At 39.8% G+C, this 18,890-nt stretch overlaps 4 protein-coding genes and 1 non-coding gene across 7 annotated transcripts; 2 read left to right on the forward strand and 3 right to left on the reverse strand.

Moving 5' to 3' along the window:
* The first annotated feature begins 229 nt into the window (after nucleotides 1-229).
* Nucleotides 230-4,670, forward strand: LOC18596664 (O-fucosyltransferase family protein). 3 transcript variants are annotated; one of them, XM_018122921.2, is made up of 10 exons: nucleotides 230-831; nucleotides 1,239-1,328; nucleotides 1,507-1,603; nucleotides 1,726-1,796; nucleotides 2,133-2,221; nucleotides 2,462-2,582; nucleotides 2,689-2,832; nucleotides 3,350-3,684; nucleotides 3,788-4,028; nucleotides 4,137-4,670. In XM_018122921.2, exons 1-10 carry the CDS (start codon nucleotides 451-453, stop codon nucleotides 4,443-4,445), a joined length of 1,878 nt encoding a protein of 625 aa, XP_017978410.2. In that variant the 5' UTR covers nucleotides 230-450; the 3' UTR covers nucleotides 4,446-4,670. The 3 variants fall into 3 exon arrangements, with proteins under 3 accessions (XP_017978410.2, XP_017978409.2, XP_017978411.2); XM_018122920.2 differs by having other exon boundaries at nucleotides 232-831; nucleotides 1,504-1,603; XM_018122922.2 differs by having other exon boundaries at nucleotides 696-831; nucleotides 1,207-1,328; nucleotides 1,504-1,603.
* A 95-nt stretch (nucleotides 4,671-4,765) lies between these two features.
* LOC18596665 (Xanthine/uracil permease family protein) lies at nucleotides 4,766-8,881 on the reverse strand. Its single transcript, XM_007025285.3, has 13 exons — nucleotides 8,412-8,881; nucleotides 8,230-8,327; nucleotides 7,861-8,037; nucleotides 7,274-7,374; nucleotides 7,106-7,181; nucleotides 6,952-7,011; nucleotides 6,484-6,668; nucleotides 6,231-6,327; nucleotides 6,003-6,148; nucleotides 5,841-5,932; nucleotides 5,667-5,744; nucleotides 5,393-5,553; nucleotides 4,766-5,308 (listed from the first exon to the last, which is right to left on the reverse strand). Exons 1-13 carry the CDS (start codon nucleotides 8,500-8,502, stop codon nucleotides 5,096-5,098), a joined length of 1,575 nt encoding a protein of 524 aa, XP_007025347.1. The 5' UTR covers nucleotides 8,503-8,881; the 3' UTR covers nucleotides 4,766-5,095.
* Nucleotides 8,882-10,286: 1,405 nt separating this feature from the next.
* On the forward strand, nucleotides 10,287-10,367 carry TRNAL-AAG (transfer RNA leucine (anticodon AAG)). Its single transcript has one exon. It is a non-coding gene; the product is annotated as a tRNA-Leu (tRNA).
* A 1,126-nt stretch (nucleotides 10,368-11,493) lies between these two features.
* LOC18596666 (transcriptional regulator family protein) lies at nucleotides 11,494-14,434 on the reverse strand. Its single transcript, XM_007025286.3, has 8 exons — nucleotides 13,870-14,434; nucleotides 13,728-13,770; nucleotides 13,420-13,628; nucleotides 12,659-12,860; nucleotides 12,322-12,453; nucleotides 12,127-12,218; nucleotides 11,922-12,040; nucleotides 11,494-11,750 (listed from the first exon to the last, which is right to left on the reverse strand). Exons 1-8 carry the CDS (start codon nucleotides 14,236-14,238, stop codon nucleotides 11,684-11,686), a joined length of 1,233 nt encoding a protein of 410 aa, XP_007025348.3. The 5' UTR covers nucleotides 14,239-14,434; the 3' UTR covers nucleotides 11,494-11,683.
* A 1,675-nt stretch (nucleotides 14,435-16,109) lies between these two features.
* On the reverse strand, nucleotides 16,110-18,818 carry MEE62 (Leucine-rich repeat protein kinase family protein). Its single transcript, XM_007025288.3, has 2 exons — nucleotides 17,204-18,818; nucleotides 16,110-16,861 (listed from the first exon to the last, which is right to left on the reverse strand). Exons 1-2 carry the CDS (start codon nucleotides 18,600-18,602, stop codon nucleotides 16,218-16,220), a joined length of 2,043 nt encoding a protein of 680 aa, XP_007025350.3. The 5' UTR covers nucleotides 18,603-18,818; the 3' UTR covers nucleotides 16,110-16,217.
* Nucleotides 18,819-18,890: the final 72 nt, after the last annotated feature.

The following is an 18,890-nucleotide window of genomic DNA, read 5'->3' on the forward strand; positions in this document are numbered from 1 at the left end:
CTTGTATTACAAGGCTAATGCTTTAAAAGTGCAGTTGATGAGTTGAGTTGAGTTTCGTCGACCAATCTGCCTTGTCTTTCACTCTTACAACGTTTATAAATCACTATCACCCACTTCTTAACGTTTCTTTGAATTCTTCCATCTTCTTTGACGTTCTTATTTTATCAACTATACAGTCTTTTTTTTTTTTTTTTGTTCTCTCATTTTTAGTTAGTTCTTCTTTCACCACCACCTGAAACTAAGCTGACATATGGCCATATTTGTTGGCGGGTCTTTGTTAGAGAAAGATAGGAAAAGAAATAGTAGTAGAGGCAGGTGCAGCCTCGTAAGAGTTTCTTGTTCTTGTCGTCAGAAAATTAATTTCCAACGCAAGGAAATTCAGGTTTTCAGGTTCTCCTCAAAACAAGACCATGAAGCTTGATTGAGAGGAAGTTACGTTGTGGTGATACAATGGGGAAGCAAGGATCACCAAGAAGTCCACGTCCCATGTCGAAGAATACTAACTCGGTTTTCAGGACGAAAGATTATCATATTAGAAGTTCAGATTCTTCGGGGGCCAGTGATCCTTCTATTGGGAGGAGAATATTAGGGGGAGAAAATTACTGGAATTCCAAAGCAGCATTGCTACATGGTTTGAAAGCTGATTCCGGAAAGTTTACCCCTTGCAAGGGTGTTTATGTTGGGAAAAGGCATACATGGTTTCGCAGGAATGTGAAGTCAATCGCTTTTACGGTCGTGTTGATTGCTTTCCTGTTCTTGCTTGATTCTCTGATGGTGTCAATTTTTGGTTCAATAAACCTTCAGAGTAGTACAAACTCCACCAGCCGTGAGGTATGATTGTTATCTACAATTAATTTGAATTCAGAGAAACAAGTGTTTTCCATTGATTAGTTCTTGTGAGCATCACCAGGTTTAGAATTAGGTCCTCAAGCAACAATGTTATGGTCTCAATGAACCTATGTGATCGTACTGTCTAGGATCTGGGATGGACAGTAATCCACTTCCATTTCAGATGGCAGAATTCTCTACGGGCCCAGCTAGAAAGGCTTCCAACTTTCATATGTATTGTTTTGTTCTATTGTATTTTCTGTAGTAGGTGGCTTGTCTGCATTTTGAAACACTGAAAGTTAAAATGCACAAAAAATTGTTATCAATTATTAAATTGTTTCAAAATTGCGGGATGAATGCTGAATTGACACCAACTAGTTGGTATGCCCTTCACTTGCATGTATTCTAAGGAGGATAGTGTTGCCTATATTCATGAAGAAAGACCAACGGTGCAGATGTATGGCAGGCTTCTAAATTTGGCTTCTACTGCTCTTGCAGAGGTATGCTTCTTAACTTGTACATTAAGCATATTAAATTTTATATAGCACTGGCTCTTGCTTTTGCTATTTGCCTTGTGTTTTTCCCCAAAGAAAACAAATAGCAAAACCATCAATTAAACAGAATCTAGAAGAGTTTAACTTTCCCTAAAATTTGATCTCTTCCTCGAGTGTTCAGAAGGTGTTTAAGCAAGATAGTGTGAATTTTTGGGAGGAACCATATCCCCAAGCATCCAAATGGAAACCTTGTGCAGATAGAAAAACTCCAACAAGCCCAGGTAAATACCTTGCTTTGGACTTCATCTATTTGATTTGTACAGCAATATCTAGTGTTCGGCCAACAATGCAAATGTCTACAAGTTATTATGATTAAGTCCTTTGACTTTCGTTGTTGAGACAGGGAAGCCAGAAAAAAGCAACGGCTATATATTGGTCAGTGCAAATGGTGGTCTGAATCAACAACGAGTAGCTGTAAGTGTCCGATTTGCCTTTTGATCTCCTTCTTTTCATTGTTCATTAGGGAAGTTCAAAGTTGTATTCAATGAATAAATTCACCTGTGAGTTCTTGAAAGGTAGAGTTATCTGTCAATAAGTGGCATCCCCAGCAAATTGCACATAGCTTTTCAGACCAGATTGCTCTGATAATTCTATAAACAATTCTTTATACGACAAAAGCATTCTGGTCACTCTTTCATTTCGCAAGACAAGCACCTATCGACATGTTTACAATCTCTATTTGATCTTCCTGCACTCTTGCATTCATTATTGCTGTTATTTGCATTGTAACATTGTTGTTATTGTCTTCAGATTTGCAATGCAGTTGCCGTGGCATCTTTACTTAATGCAACTCTGGTTCTTCCTATATTTCTTTACAGCAATGTATGGAAGGATCCCAGGTCTGAAATCTAGTCTCACACGGTCAAAGTTATCTTCTAGTTTCTGTTAATTTTTATTGTTCAGCACACTTTGCTTGGCATTCCTGTTTCAGACTGTTTTTTTGTTCTCCTTTGATGAAATTGGCAAATATTTATTCTCAAGTTGATGCCTTCAAATTTTTTCCATTGTTTTTATTTCCACATGTTTATGCAATAGATAATCAACAGCATACTTAATAGTGATATTCAATGGAAGTGCAGCCAGTTTGGTGACATCTATCAAGAGGACTATTTCATGCGCATCTTGCAGGATGACATAGATATTGTAAAGGAACTTCCTCCCCATTTGAAGTCCTTAGATATTGAAGTCATTGGTAGCCTAGTACGTTGTCTTCTAAGTTCTATATTTGCATTGAAAGCCTGCCTTCAGTCTCCAGGAAAATCTTAAACCTCTAACCTTGCTTTTCTATTTTGTTGCCTCAAAACAGATTACTGATGCAGATATTGAGAAGGAAGCAAAGCCCAATGATTACATAAGAAGTGTACTTCCCCTCCTTGTGCAGAACAGAGTTGTTCACTTCCTTGGATTTGGCAATCGACTTGGCTTCGATCCATTGCCTCCTGACCTCCAGGTCCGTGATCATATCCCTTGCACGTTTAATTATTGCAGGATAGATAGTTGTGCGATAGGACTTCTATCTCAAGGGGTATTACCCAATCATGGAACCTTCAGAATCTTCCTAGATACCACCCTCCCCTTCTCCGCAGGCTTATTTCTTGACTGTGCATTCCTGGCAGAAAGGGTGTAGCACCTCCCATTCCCATCTATGTTTCAAATGACAAGGTAGTAAAGAAACCAAGAGCAAGACTCAATAAGAATTGTTAACCCCTCAATTTACAAACATTTCCAGAAAAATTTATATGTTTCTTACCTCAACATGAACTATTCTTTAGGACTCAACCAGGAGAAAACAAGCAATTAGGGTAGTGAATTTATAGGAGCCACTAAATCATCGTTGTATATACCATTCTCCACAGATGAGCGGGCAATATTACAATGGAGCACATACATGTTAGCTTCTGAAGCCCTTAACTTAATAATTTTATTCTTGAAGTTATATTTAGGTGATATACTTTGCTTCATTGCAGAGACTGAGGTGTAAATGTAACTTCCATGCATTAAAGTTTGTGCCAAAAATTCAAGAAGTCGGTTCACTGTTAATCAGAAGGATAAGGAAATACTATGCTGCGAAGCGTCAGCTGGATAAACAACTCCTTGGAGATTTCATGCCCAGTATTTCCTCCAAAACGCATAATGCTGCAAGAGGCCCATCCAAATATCTTGCCTTACACTTGAGATTTGAAGAGGATATGGTGGCATACTCCCTATGTGATTTTGGAGGTGGAGAATATGAGCAAAAGGAGCTTCAAGCCTACAGAGAGGTCCATTTTCCTCTGCTCATCGAACGCTTAAAGAACTCGAAGTATGGGCCTACCTGTCTTCTGGTATTGTGATTTTACCTGATATTGTTTTCATGCACATATTCGACATAGCCGATCTGTTCTTTCTATCATTGATGCTTGTAGGCCTGTTTACCCAGTGGAGTTGAGGAAGTTTGGGAGATGCCCATTGACACCTGAAGAAGCAGCACTTGTTCTTGCTGCTCTTGGTTTTAAGCGTGAAACTTATATTTATCTAGCAGGTTCTCATATATATGGGGGAAGTTCCAGGATGCACCCCTTTACCAGTTTGTACCCTAATTTGGTCACCAAGGAAACATTGCTCACGACCAATGAACTTGCTCCCTTCAGAAATTTCTCTTCCCAGGTATGTTAGGATTAAACAATTTTTCAATAATTGTAACATTTTTTCTCTTACAATTCTACCATGTCTTAAAACAACTTTCGGAAAAAAAATTTTTCGCCTTGGAAGCAGCTAGCGGCGTTAGACTTTATTGCGTGCGCAACTTCAGATGTTTTTGCCATGACAGACTCTGGAAGCCAACTATCATCCCTGGTATCTGGTTTCCGAACATACTATGGTGATGGACATGCTCCAACCTTGCGGCCTAACAAGAAGAGGTTAGCCGCAATTTTGTCGGAGAATAGCACAATAGGATGGAATATTTTTGAAGACAGAGTAAGAAAGATGATCGAGGAAGGTCAAAGGGTGCGGGTGAGGGGTTCTGGTCGAAGTATTTATCGACAGCCAAGGTGCCCAGAATGCATGTGCAGATCTCAGTAGGTTGGCTGCGTTTGACTTTGCATGAGTCATGCCATTTTGTGCTGATATACTCAAGTGTTTATACTTATTATTCTTTTTTGTCTTCTTCATCCTGAATCTCCTCCTCCACTAAAGGTCAAAAGGGTGGGTTGTTCTTTCCCTTTTATATATGTATATGATTCAATAATATTTCATCGCTGTAATTCTATTAGATTGCTAATAAACTATGATGATCATTTCTCACAATTTCCTTCAATGTTTATAGATTTTTTTTCCATTAGGAACACGTTGTTATAAAGAAACCTATAAACACATCTTGGCTTCTGAGACACGGATTCTGGTTGATTTAGAGATACTGTCATTCCTCAAAGTGCATCGCTACATCTAAATTTGCCGAGTTCTTGCAAATTCACTTTTGCAAAAACTGTTCAAAAGCAGCAAGCTCTGTTTGAAATTACACCCCAAAAAATTTGCTTAATTTAAAAACTAATTGGATTAAACCAGAATAACCCAAAGTCAAAATATACATAGGACCGATGATGGGAGATCCTGTCTCAGAAATGTAGAACACATGAAACCCCGTTTCATCCTTCACTAAAGGCTGTGATCATCATCGCATATGTCTTTCTGGAAGCAGTGCTCTTTCCTTGCATCTCTTTGATGATGACGATTTATGATGGTGGGAAGAAACGATTGAGGTTGAAAGGGAGTGTGTAAAACTCCTCATTCCGGTTATCTCCTTTAAATGTACGGAATTTAACCCACCATGGCATTCCTCTATCTCTGGCACTGTCTTTATAGTCGAGTGTATTGTCTAGGAATACAGCGATAATTAATGCAACAGTTGGGGATGAAAAGAAGATGGTGTTAAGGAAATCATTGAACTGCATGCCAAAGAAGAAGAAGTCAAGGCTAGGTTTATCAGCAGAGGAGGTAAATAAGAAGTGCCACAGGGACATTTAACTCACCCATTCACCCCTGGTATGAGCAGGACCATGAAGAGCCTTGGCGGTGTATTCTCTAAAGTACTCAGGAACAGACAAACCTAAGAACAGGGCAACACCAGTGATAAAGAGGTTCCTCATGGAGTTCATGTTTGTAAATTGCAAGAAGGACAGCCCCACCGAAGCTGAAAGCAAATAAATAGAACAATAGTTAGAACTTAGAAGCAAAGCAACATAGCTAAAACTAGATCCCGCAAAAGGAGTTTGACTTGTACAAGAATGATTTTGAGATACTCACCAACAAGACCAAACAAAACACAATACACGGCAGCAAATATGGTGAAAGGTATCGATGCAAATAAAGCTCCAAATTTTCCTGCAAAGATGAAAGAAATCAACTCTTAAGTCAATGCCAGAAACCATGACAGACAGAGATTCTAGAAAATCGCCTATTTAGTAAGTTGTGACTCACCTAGTATCGAGAAGAATATCATAAAGCCAGCTGAGATTTGAATGACTCTGCGGCTTCCAACACGAGTGCTTCCAAGGAGCCCCACATTTTCTCTGTTGTTTTTCCTGGAATTAGTATATTTGCAAAAAGAGAATTTTTCAGAGCAAAAGCAAAGATGCTTACACAGAGACTGTTGAACCGGTCAGTGTTCCAAATAATCCGTCCAGAAGGATCCCAATGCCTTGCCAACCAATGCCACGGCTAAGAACATGAGCTGGAGGTGGTGTGGCACTGGCTAGACGTGAGGCAGCCTTGTAAGCTCCGGTTGACTGCCAAAGGAAATATTATTAGCTTTGAGTTACTAATTAAATACATCTATTTAATTTATCTTCTAGTTTTCAGGACCAGTACCTCAATCAATGAGACTAAAACCGCAGCCATCATTCCAAAAGCATGACCAGCATCAAAAGTAGGAGCACCCCACTGTAGAGGATAAGGTATCTTTATCCTGATCGAAACAATTTCAGTCAGATAGGTAATACACTAAGAATTCAATTGGATTCAATTTTCTATACTCTCTCTTTCTCTCTCTCATAATTTTAAATTGTCTTATGTTGTCTCAGCATGCATAATTCAACTGGTAGGAAACAGCTTTAGTACTAACCATGGAGCAGAAGAAATGAGGTTGGCCTTGTCAGTTCTGCAATTTAATTGGGTTAATTGTGGACGATGTTTGTATGCACCGCTTGCTGTCAAGAGATGTGCATATGCCCATATTACTGTGATCGATATGAGGAGACCAAACCGCTCCAGTATTGGCAGTTGTTTTGTCAGGAAATTCTTCAGGTACTGTTTTTGACAGAACAGAATAAACAAAAGAATCAACTATTGGCATATGTTTTGTATTACATGAATGTGACTTGCAACTTAGAATCTGACTATGGAAATCCAAATGCACTTTGAAACAGATGAAGACACTTTGCAAGTGTAGTCTTTCGTCTTTAAAACCGATTAGATACAATATGCAAGCCACTTGTTCTAGCAACCACCTTTTGCCTTTCCATTTGACATAACTGCTTTTAGTGCAAAAATGTTAGTCTGTACGTTATATTCCTATAATAAATAGCTGTACCTGGGAGAACGCTATAAATAGAATAAGCATTGGGATGCCAATTTCCACGCAGCGACCAACCTGATACAGAGTTCATAAAACTACAGGAGTGAATAAGACAAGAGGAAATTCTCACTTAAGAAATCAAATTAGCATCATAGGTTCTATGTTATACCACAGGGAAGCCTCTGTCAAACAAGCCAAAGCCCACTAGTGCAATAACTGGAACCATTCCAAGGGGGCTGAAGAACCTGAAAAGGAGAAAGGTATATTAAGTAAATAGTTCTCAAATTGTGTTTCCTGAATTTTGACACTGAAAATTTATTTAAGATCAAAGTTGCACCTGGAGCAAATGGCCCACATCTGACTGTATCCCAAAATAATTTGTATGCTTGATGCTACTATTAGTGCACCTTGGACAGCCCTCATAGTGTTTAGAAATCTCTGCATACACATAAGACCAACTAATATTGAGTTACCACCTCTTATTCTTTAGTCTGAAATACTAGGTGCCACCCAGCCCAACTAATAAAGTGTCCTGAAGCTTGTACAAGGGACCTAGTACAAAATATGTCTCCAATTAAAGTTTTGTTTGGTTTAGGAGACATAAGAGAAGCATGGTGCACCATGCTGATAATTTCTTGTGCTTATTAGATTTATCAATAACGCCAAACAGTATAGGCAAAGGCAGGATCACAATGACTCTGATGTGACTCATTTGAAGACTTGAGTGAATGCTAGCATTACAAAATCAATACGAGATATGTTTAGTTAATAAAAATAAAATCCAACTGAGCAAGTGGGTCACACAAATATTGACATTAGTCCTCGAGGACTCTCATTTTCCACAACAAGATTGAACTTAATGAGAAAAAAGCTACTGTTACAAAGTAGGAAGATAGGGTAACCCGGCCACAGAATTGTACTCACCACGTGGTTGTCCTCGATACTCGTCAAGGAAGTATCGTGAATTATTGATATAATGGGAACCATGAAGGCATAAGACCCCCCAATCACGGTAGGTAGTCGAGTCCCAAACAGTGTCTGTAGAAGTGTATTGATCCCTTCAACAAATAGCAGTGTCTGCACCACTCTTACTTTATCATCCTAAACCATCAAAAAGAAAAATTCACGTTAAATAACAAACAATAAAAGTTGAAAATTTTCATTTTTTTTTTGTTGGGTTCATGGATGAATCAAATAAGTTGGCTAGTGAATATCCCAAGCTCCTGATGAAAAGAAAAGTAAAGAGAAGAGAATCAATGAAGACTGTTATCATTACAAGTCAAAGTGACATACATCAGTTCCTCCCATCAAAGGAACAAGAAAAGAAGGGATCATCACAGCAGTTCCTAAGGCCAAAATGTAATGTTGAAACCCCAAAGCTATAGCCTCCCCTGCTTCCACAAGCAAAAGAAAGCGTTACAAACGCAGAACAAACCAAAAAGATGCAGCTGAAAAAGATTTAAAAATGGACACACCCCAAGAAGGATTTGAGTCAATGCAGTACTCTAGGCCTTGAAGTTGGTCCATTGGTGGGTGGCTTATTTCTTCAGGTTTCGGAGCTGCCATAGCTTAAACACCTGCTTTTTACCCTCTAAACTCAACTGGGTATTCACCAAATGAATCAAAGAATCGATAGGTAAAGCTCAAAGCAGAGAAAAAAACAGGTGAATATTCACTCAAAACCTTTTAGCCTTAGTGTGTCATGAATCAACAAGGAAAAGAAAAGGAGAAGAAACTGAGAGCGCGAGGTACATAAAAGAATCAATTAATGCTATAGAAACAAAAGAAGAGAGAGAGAAGCAAAAGAGAGACTGAGAAAAAAAGGGCTGTATAGAGACTAGAAACGAAGTGAGAAAGCAATGAAAAATTAGGCACTTTGCCGCCCACTATAGAAGCTTTCTTCCCCTCAGCCTTCACTGCCCTTTACTCACACTGTAGAGTCAGTTTTTTCTCTCTCTTTCCTTTGTGTTTTTCCCTGCTTTTGATTTATATACAAAAAAGTTCCGTTAACTTTTTCTGTTATCCCCAAATTACCCCTTAAGCAACCTGCCAAACCCAATGTTACCGTTGGTCCCATTGCTCATAAACAATAAATATTATTACAACTCAACTTTCTTTAATACATGTCCCGGATTTTGTTTACCCCAACCAGGGTAATAACAGCAAATTGCATGTAAGAAGCTGGAATTTAATTTTGTTTTTGGTCATAAAGTGAGAATGGCTTCCCCATTTTGCATTTATTTGTAATTATTGTTATAATTTTTTTATTGCCTTGAAAGGAGAGAAAAAGGAGAGGTGGGGGCATTGCCCTTTCAGTTTCAGTCAAAAAAGAGTTTTAGTGGATGATGATCCTACAAAAGTAACGCATTAGCTATGGAATACCATCTGAACCGTTGGTTTGCTACTTGCTATACATCAACGGGGCTATAGTGATCTGCAGAGAGAGATAAGCTCTTCACCTTTTTATTTCTCTTTTCATATTTTCTGAGGATATGTTAATTAGGGTTTAAATAAAGAAGAATCTGACTAGGCCCCAACGTGGGCAGGGAGGGGCGGAGGGGGAACAGTGTACGATTCTCCAACGTCTCTAATTTGATGCCAAGACAAGCAGCATAGATCTTTGAGCCCAAACCATCCCTCCCTCTCTATATATTGCTCATTTTTTCACTTTTTTCTTGCAATTTTGGCAGCAAATTTCATGCTATTTATGCCTCTCTGTCTCTCTCTGCCTGCGCACACCTAACTGACCAACCAATCATCTTTCAAATAAATAAATAGTACTATAATTTTATCATATGGCTTTAAGAAGGAAAAAAAAAAAAAGAACGAAGGGAATGGAAATAAAGAAAAGCAATTCCCATTGGTTCTTTTTCCTGGTTTTCTGCTATGGGATATAGCCGGTACTCTCATAGGTGGTAGTATTACAGTATTGAATATGTCCAGACTTAATGAACTGAAAACCTTTATGATTGCATAATTTTCTTTTTGGTTTTAGGCAATGAGAGGAAGAGGAAAATATTAGTGCACAGACATTCTGTTATTTGAATGTTAGATTATTTTTTCAACTACAAGTGAGACGAAGGAATCAAATTGTAGAAGAAAAGGATGGGAGCAGTAATTCAAAAGGAGACATGGCTCTGCAATCTGTATGTTTATATATTTCTTCATGTGAGCCGTCAATCTCTCGCTGTACACCAGGCTTTATGTAAATGTACGGGAATTCAGTGTCGAACATGTCAACTTGGGTCCACTTTACCTGGAAAAGGGTGTGAAAGGGAACGGCCAGAGAGTGCATGCATTTAACTATCGTCGTTACCCACAGATGGGAAGCCCTGTTTCAGGACATCAAAGTTGAGATGGCCGAGTTGGTCTAAGGCGCCAGATTAAGGTTCTGGTCCGAAAGGGCGTGGGTTCAAATCCCACTCTCAACATCACTGACATGTTTTTAACTTGCCTAATGGTAATGGTAGTCTGAAGAAAGAAAGTCGTTGTTGGATAGGCAGAGCCCCCAGAAGCTTTAATGCTCAAAAGATATCCGAGATTCAAGACAAAAAGAGGTCAAATGACGGGGCAAACCAATCTATGTACCATATTACGCCAAAAGGACATACTAGAGGGAGCATATCAGATTCATACAAAGAGAATTTTCAGTACCAGTTGGCGTCTACTAATTGACTAGTTTAAGTTCCATACAGAGACAAACATACAAAACGCACCACCTAATAGCATGGGGTGAGAGAAATAACAGTTGGAAGCATATCTCACTCGAGAAGAAAAAGATACATAAACTGGCATCAAAGGCCACGAAGTATCGTACGAGGATAATAGGGATTCAGATCATGCATGCAATCATGGAAATTCATGTCTTTCACGGCATAGGACAAGGAGCTGGTCGGAACCAAGGATCATTTTGTCGATAGGAAGGCAAAATGCTTTTTGATTGTTGTAGCTGACCAGAGTAGTACCCAAGAGTAAAATGAAATGAACTGCCTCCCATTATGAGTGAAAAACATCACCCAAGAGACTAGAGAGAGCCCTGTGAATACAAAAGCAAGAATGTGCTTGATGGAGAAGACAATGCGGGTCATTATACCCCCATTTGAATTATTGCATTCCTTTCGGTTACGACTAGCAAAGTGAGTATAAAGGGGTGATTTTGACTTTGTGAAAGGGAATTTTTAAATACTGCAAAAAGATGGCTCCGATCTTTCCTGTTAGCAAATAAGAATGCATGCTCTTTCGGCATTTTAACTTTATCATGAAGATGGGTCAAGGTTGCTGCGTGAAAGCTGGCGCGCAAAAGTTTAAACCTTCTCAATACAGCTGGACAAGTCTTAAAAGGTTAGTCCTGATATGAACAAGGGATCCGTTCATAACAGCTGTTTTTCCAAAATATTGGCCTGAGTTCTGCTATCAATCAAAGGATATTTCTCTTTCACAAGAAAAACTTTTAAAGGATTTCCCTCGGACAGTTGCACTCTGCCAGAATGAAAATCAAGCAACAAAAAAATTCAGCTCTAGACATGAGAGAGAGAGAGAGAGAGAGAGAGGACAGGCTGATCAAAGCATGCATTATATCACTAAAGCATCAATATGAGAGTTACAATTAGGTAAGTGATGTACAAGGTACAATGTAGTTGTATAAATTTTACTGTTGGCATTATAGAGGTGGAAAAACACGGAAGTATGTTGTTTAGCCTCAAAAAAGTTTTTGGGAATACTCTTCCAATAATAAAAAAAGATCAGCTCAAGATCTTCTGTCCAACCTCCTTTCACTGGATCTCTTCTCTTCTGTCTCTCGCCGTTTTTGCTGCCTGCCATTTACCAACAAAATCAATTAATAAGCAATAAGCACTAGCTCTAAGTTGGTTCCTTTAATAACTAAAACCATGTAGCCATGAAGATGAAACTCTAGTCCAGGTGGAAAATGCATGAAATCAAGGAGGGAAGATGATAACAATTTTCCAGCAAGTTGTGGGACTTACGCAAAAGCTGTGTACCCAGTTCCAGCATTAGCAGCTGATAACAGAACTGTATGTGCTCCAACAGTAGATAGAGAATCCTGCGCTCCAACAGGAAGAGGATTTCTTCTATCACTATCCACCTGGAATTTAAATAAAACAATGAGATAGTGACTTAATTGATATCAGACATCTTATTTGTGAGAGAGCTGCAGAGACAGGTTAGAACCTTATCCCATTTTGATTTCTTGTTCTGTCTACCCTCCCGCACAATGTTATCAACTGCAGTTGGAGCAGAAGGCAAGCCACCAGCAGCCACAGCTGAAACACCTCAATATCACTCAATATAAGAACACCATCACAAGATCTTGCACTAAGAACACTGACATGAGAAGATATTTTCCACCAAAAAAAAAAAATCCACCTGCAATAGGCAGGCCAACTTTTGGGGCAGTAAGAACTGCTCCGGGTTGACTACTGCCAGATACAAATTCGACCTTTTGATTCTTCTTGCTTTCTTGTTCCTTCCTCTCCCTTTCCCGTTTCATATCAGCCTCTGCATTAAACAAACAGGTATACAGAAAAATTAAATTTAAAAAGAGTGAGAAAGCCTAATGGGATCAAGAGCAAAAGCTTTGATGAAAACAATTAAAAGAAAGTAAAATTCAACAGTTAATACTTTGAATACATTCAATGTCATCAAAACATGGTAAGTGTTTTCAATAGATAAGGCAGAGAATTATAGAAGGAAATGTTATAACCTATTTCATCATAGTAGTCGCTTTTGTCATATCCATGAGGATCAAATACATCTTTACTGAAGCAAGATCCTATCTGATCAATATCTTGATACCTCACAGCATGCAGCAAAAAGTCAGGGTTCCGATAATCCTTCCTATTACGAACTTCTGCATTGAAGCTTTTTCCAGCTCGCTTCAAAAGGAGAAATTTATCTATCTTCCTCTGCAGTAACATGACAGAAAGACATGAAGGTCATGATAATATAGAACTGAAAACAAAAGGAACATCGTTTAGATCATTTAAATTGTGTCAACAAGGGATACGTTCATTGAGCTAAAAAGTGCAATAGGAGCACAACAACCACTACACGTCTAAGGATTCAATATCATGAGCTACCTATCTTTCAGTCAGCAGCAAAGAGTGGGGATAACTGACATTGAAATTAACTAAAAACCAAATGAAGTTCAAAGCAAACCAGGCTATAAATTAGACAAACCTAACTCAGCCCCATGAAAACCAGAATCAAAAAGAGCTGCATCTACAACTGACACCGTGTTGAGTATCAGCAAATCTTCATATAGCAAAAACAAATGCCTTAGCTACACTTACCCTATTTCATATCTCATAAATAACACACAGTGCCAACACAACATTTTCAGTCCATCTCAACATTATAGCATCCACGTGGTTTACACAGGACTATGCAGGGTTCAGGTCAGGCTGTTTATATAAGATCCAAAGAATTAGAATAACTGACCGCTAGAGAACGAAAGACACTTACTTGTAACTCCTCTGAGCACTTGGCTTTCGGTGGCGGGGGAAGAAACTTATCCAACGGATCAACATTCTCCACAGCAACAGGTTCTTCAACTTCTACACCTTCTGACTCGGTCACAGCATTGTTCATGGTCTCAGGTTGTGATGGTTCTACATTGGATAATTGCGGAGTCACCTGAACAGCTGCTGGTGGCGTTTTTCCTTGAAAATCACCTGCAAACAAATACTAAATTAGAAAGCTAGCTATTTCGTGAGTAACATTTTAAGTTAAATTTATCAAATTAAGAAAAAAAGAGAGAAATAAATAAGTACCATTAGTAATTTGATGCTCTGTACTACTTCCTAATTCCCCTTCCTGCACTTGAACAAGAAAATCAATCTAAACCACACGTCATTAAAAAATCAAAGAATTCACAAAAAAGACCCTGCCTTTGGTGCGGCCGAGAGGGGTTACCTCGGGCTCCGGTGACATGGCAGCTTCATCATGGCCGTAATCAACAATGGTCAGCCTTCCTCTACCACTTCTCTTCGAAGAAACCACTCGCAGCTGCTGCTGCGGCGAGGAAACAGAAGGCTGAGGCGGTTGTTGCGAAGGAGTGGAGGTTTGGTAAGGAAACGGCGGCGTATCATCATTGGTTCTCGCATCTTCTTCCAGGTTTGATCCTCTGTACTCGTTTTCTTGTTCTGGTTGTTGCTCTTCTTCTATACCTTGTTGATGCTGTTGATAGTCGTCTTCTTCGGCGTCTTCCATTTCTTCATCATCTTCATCGTTGTACATGGATAGCAAGGCAATTCCTTCGGATTCTTTCTTCCTCGACGCCATGGAGTCTAGGGATCCTGATGTTTGGCGGATTTAGAACTGGATAAGAAGTTGGTGAAATTAATATCGAATTAGGGCTTTGGATTTGAATAGTTGGGGTTTAGTTTTTCGGAATCGGCTGATATTGCCGCAATGCCAATAATTTGTGGGGCGAGGGTGGTGGACCGGGCAATGGGAGGCTGATTTCCGAGATGCGACTGAAATCGGGATACGACTCGCTGGGCTGGAATCTGGATCTCAAAGTGGGCTAGCGTCCAAACACAAGACTGAACCGCACAGTATTTTGGACTTATATAAGCTGAGAAAACCATGGGCTCTTCAAGAAGAGTGAGGCTTCGGCTTTGTTTGGATCAGATGGCCCATTGGACTTGGACCATGTGAAATGTATAGAGATTCCAGCCCAACCCAAGCGGCTCGTTTTAGCTATATTGAGTGGAAAAAGATTGAAACTGAATGATTGGATGACATAAATTCCCCTTACTTTGGACCTCCATAACTGTACATATGACTGTCAAACTTGCACTTTGCTATATCTCTAAGTAGGTACTGCTAACTTAGACCCTATGCTTTATAATTAGCTTTAACAAGCTTACCAACCTTTACAGTTAAAGCGAGTCGATCCCAAACCCAATTCAGAAACAACCAACAATTTCAGTGCAGTATTTCCACGCATCTCTTTTCCTCTATACATCCATGGCTATTTCCTTTTGGCTATTCTCAAGAAAAAGAAACACATGGAAACAAACAAACAAAAGTCTCATTGAAGCTTCCTTTGCCTTTTCCTTTTGCATCTCATGTCATGTACTTCCAAACAACTTTCAGCTAGAAAAAAAAAAAAAAAAGATGAGAAAATTACGACTGTGAGATCTTTCACATCCAGAGGACTCCATGGACCGCTAAAAACTTTTCATATGAAGATCGATTACGTTAAGAGAAAGACTCTAAACAAAATTAGACAGTGACATTTCGATGCATTGTTCTTTATCAAGGAAGCTTTGCCCTTACAGCAATCATACATGAATATCTGTTTGTTTTTGTTTTAGCACTTTTGGCAGGTCTTTAGACCATTCTATGCCACGATAATCTATGCATCGCATACAAACTTTTCTAAGGACTGATTAAAGCTCGTTTCGTTCTCCTTGTTTGAATGTTTTCATTCTGTAAACCTTTTGTAAGCTTTATCGTGTAGTCTGGTAGTGGTTATATGAGGGAATTCCACAGAATAAACTATGAACGTGTTCATCCCACCAAACCAGATGTTGACATTGGATTGGACACTGCCAGGGGACAAGAATAGCCCACAAATTTGACTGAAAGCCATCTTCTATCAGCCTGTCTGCAGAGCCACCATTCCGCCGGTCGATTTGAAGCCAGAAAAACTACATCATAGATTGATATACCAAGCTTGAAGTCAAAAAACTGTTCTTCCAAGCTTGAAGCATCCCCCCAGAGGCGGCTGGAACGCGTGGGTGCTGATATTGACACTGATAATGATTCATGAGATTATGTTACCAGTTATCACATTTTACTTTTCCAAAATGAAAGGGATAACCATGACAGAAGAGAAAAAGAAAAGACATAAAACAAGTATTTAAAATTTTAAAATAAATGAATAAAGAGGAGAAATTAAAAGCATGGAGATGATGAAGGGTCCCCGTGAGAAGAGACAAGCAATAAGTGGGATTCTCTCCCCTCTTTTAGCTTACCCCACCTCCTTTTGTCTACTTTTTTTTTTTTTTTTCTCTTGTCATTTTCCTTTCTTTTTGGGCCCATTCTTCCTTTTTCTTTTTCAATTTTTAAAGCCTTAAATTCTTGTCTTTATATACACCACAAAAGCAAAAAAGAAAAAATCCAAATCGAGAGACACCCAGGCATGGTCCTTTCCAAAAATTAACTTCATTTCATTTCTCATGTATTTTCACAGCGCGTGATGTAACCTCGGAAAAGTATTGGGGCGTGGGTGCTACTTTTTACCCATGAAATCAGTTGAAATCAATTGCTGGATGTATGTCTTTGAGTAAACCGAGAACTTGCTGTATGGTGGGCCTTTTCGCAGGTAACTCCGCCGTACACAAGTATCCAACTCGGAGACTCTCCACCATCTCACTCTCTGATTCACCGCCGAGTCTCAACCTCGAGTCCAGCGCGTCAACTCCGACTCCTTCCTTCACTAGCCTCCTCACCCACTTCACGTTCTCCTCCGTCCCCTGCTTCCCCGTCAAAAGCTCCAGCAACACAACACCAAAACTATAAACATCCATTTCCGCATTTTTTTCATCTTTTTTATCATCCCTTTCCTTTTTACACCCGATATTCCTAATCCCGAAATCGGATATCCGAGGTTCGAGGTTGTCGGACAGTAGGACATTGGAAGCGACGAGGTGGCCATGGCTGGAACCCACGTGGTGGAGGTAGGCGAGCCCACGAGCAACTCCGACTGCGATGCGGTGGCGCGTGAGCCAGTTGGTTTTCTTGGGCGAAGAAGTCTGGGACCCCGCTCCGTGGTGATATTCCCACGTGTCGGTGCTCCAATCCTCCACGTTGGATGGCCCCGTTGGAAGCTCGTGTAACCAACGGTGTAAATCCCCGTTTGCCATAAATTCATGTAATACAAGCTTCTCCTTACCTTAAAGAAAAGTTAAAAAAAACGAAAAGGAAAAACATCAAAGATTTTGTTGTCAAAGGATGCTGTACTAGATGTTTAAAAGAAAAAAACAATTCATAGTTAATGAGGTAGCAGAAAGAGCTATGCATGGGATCCAAAAGAACCGCCAAAATTCACGAATGTCAACATATGTAATGATGGCATGAGTTAGATTTACGTGACAATAGATGCCAAGCAGTCTATGGAGTACGACAGCCGACTGATGTTTTCAAATTTTCAAACAAACCCGTGAGGCTATTTAATGCAAGAACCTTTGTTTAGTCAAATACCAGAGATGTAATAATAACGATTTGGTACAGTTACCTGCAATGCAATAACCGCAGAGAGGCAGCAGGTTAGAGTGTTTGAGCCTGGAAAGGTCTTCAAACATGGCTATAGCGTCATCATGATCAACATCTCTGGCATGTTCAAGGACTTTGATTGCCACGTGGAGGTCACCTGGGAGGATGGCTCTGTAAAGGGGTCCACATCTGCCTTCGGCGAGTACGGACTCCTTGCCGAAGTGTGACGTGGCGGCCATCAGGTCCTTGAAGGTCAAGTTCATCAATGGTTTGGAGGACATGATCACTGGTGCAGAAGTTGGTTCTTTGATGTCTGCTACCCACGATGAGCCCGATTCTGTCTCGAAAGAGAATGGCCCTGATTTTTCCATCTTGAAATTTGGTTGAACCGGTGTGGAGATTGCCCATTTGTTTCTCCTCGCGAGTTTTTTTCTTCTATACGTACAGAAGAAGCAAAACACGAGTGAAGCAAGAAGAAACCCTGTACCACATGACAAACCAATGACCAAAGCTTTGGTCTTTGAGTTGGTTTTATGTTTTTTGCTGTGTGTTTTGAGGGGTAAATGTTTGTGGAAGACTTTGTGATTTGGGGTCAAGGAGTGAGTTCTAGTGTGATTGCTTGGTGTTCTTTTTGAAGTATTGAAAACGAAATTTCCACCGTGAAAAAAAGCAGATTTGCCAAATCTTTGCAACTTGTCGAAACCAACTGAACCGGTGAAGTGGTTGAGCGAAATGTTTAAGAACTTTAAGCTATTGACTGGGGGGAAATCAGAAGGGAAAGTACCGTTCAGGGAGTTGTTTGATACATCTAAGTACTTCAATGAATGAAGAGCTGAAATGGGCTTCATGCTGCCGGAAATCTTGCAACTTGAAACATCAAGGTGCTCGAGCTTGGTAAGGTTGGTGAACCCAGAGGGAAGAGTACCAAGATCATTGTGTGAAAGATCGAGAAATTGAAGGTTGGAAAAACCAGAGAGTTTAACCGAGTTGGTGAACCTGTTAGCTGAAAGGTTTAGCAAACGCATCGATGAAGACGAACCATTTCCCGAGGTGGGTTCAAACCCAATAGTCCCTCCAAACTTATTTTTGGACAGATTGACCTCAACCAGCGTATGAACAGACCAAAGCCAACCTGGAACGGAACCTTGAAGGGAATTGTTGGAGAAATCAATCGTATGCAACTGCGACATGTTCCTGAGAAATTTCCATGAAACGTTACCAGTCAAATTCTTTGAAGGAAACTTTAATACCTTTATTGGGGGATATGAGCAGTTCACGTCCTGGGATTTCAACCAAGAGATATTGAATCCAGAGACTGATTTAAAAGCTTTAGAAACCAGTCCGTAGTCGGTACTGTTGCACGTAGACTGTACCGCTACCACCAGGGAAAAGAGAAGCAACAATCTGCCAAAAACTTCCATTTCTTCACTTCAAGCATCGACCTTTATTGCACTTCTTATGCATTTCCATGCTCAGAGATAGAGGAGAAGAAAGGAGGGGGGTAGAGTGAAGACCGACATGAGAAAAAATTGTATTATGCTTGACTTTATCTTTACGGGTGCGAGGCGAGGGAGAGAAAGAGTAGTTGGTTACTAGGTCTTCTTTTATCTCCGAGGGACTGCGAAGTTCATAGATTAGTGAAGTAGGATTGTGGAAGTTAGCGGCGTTGGGTTTTAAAAGGGAACAGTTAACGGTGTTAAATGTATTAA

This window comes from Theobroma cacao, chromosome 6 (genome assembly GCF_053813885.1).
Source record: "Theobroma cacao isolate CCN51 chromosome 6, ASM5381388v1, whole genome shotgun sequence".
Classification (NCBI taxonomy): Eukaryota; Viridiplantae; Streptophyta; class Magnoliopsida; order Malvales; family Malvaceae; genus Theobroma; species Theobroma cacao.

What these genes read in the sequence shown, in the direction of transcription:
- LOC18596664 (XM_018122920.2), top strand. Translation starts at nt 451, where the DNA reads ATGGGGAAGCAAGGATCACCAAGAAGTCCACGTCCCATGTCGAAGAAT. An exon ending in CAAACTCCACCAGCCGTGAG is followed by an intron (nt 832 to 1,238) that starts GTATGATTGTTA and finishes ATGTATTCTAAG; the next exon opens with GAGGATAGTGTTGCCTATAT. An exon ending in TTGAAGTCATTGGTAGCCTA is followed by an intron (nt 2,583 to 2,688) that starts GTACGTTGTCTT and finishes GCCTCAAAACAG; the next exon opens with ATTACTGATGCAGATATTGA.
- LOC18596665 (XM_007025285.3), bottom strand. Translation starts at nt 8,502, where the DNA reads ATGGCAGCTCCGAAACCTGAAGAAATAAGCCACCCACCAATGGACCAA. An exon ending in CTCATTTCTTCTGCTCCATG is followed by an intron (nt 6,328 to 6,483) that starts GTTAGTACTAAA and finishes TGTTTCGATCAG; the next exon opens with GATAAAGATACCTTATCCTC. An exon ending in TTTTAGTCTCATTGATTGAG is followed by an intron (nt 6,149 to 6,230) that starts GTACTGGTCCTG and finishes TTCCTTTGGCAG; the next exon opens with TCAACCGGAGCTTACAAGGC.
- LOC18596666 (XM_007025286.3), bottom strand. Translation starts at nt 14,238, where the DNA reads ATGGCGTCGAGGAAGAAAGAATCCGAAGGAATTGCCTTGCTATCCATG. An exon ending in AGAGCATCAAATTACTAATG is followed by an intron (nt 13,629 to 13,727) that starts GTACTTATTTAT and finishes ATTTGTTTGCAG; the next exon opens with GTGATTTTCAAGGAAAAACG. An exon ending in AGTGCTCAGAGGAGTTACAA is followed by an intron (nt 12,861 to 13,419) that starts GTAAGTGTCTTT and finishes ATGTTACTGCAG; the next exon opens with AGGAAGATAGATAAATTTCT.
- MEE62 (XM_007025288.3), bottom strand. Translation starts at nt 18,602, where the DNA reads ATGGAAGTTTTTGGCAGATTGTTGCTTCTCTTTTCCCTGGTGGTAGCG. An exon ending in CTGCGGTTATTGCATTGCAG is followed by an intron (nt 16,862 to 17,203) that starts GTAACTGTACCA and finishes CTTTTCTTTAAG; the next exon opens with GTAAGGAGAAGCTTGTATTA.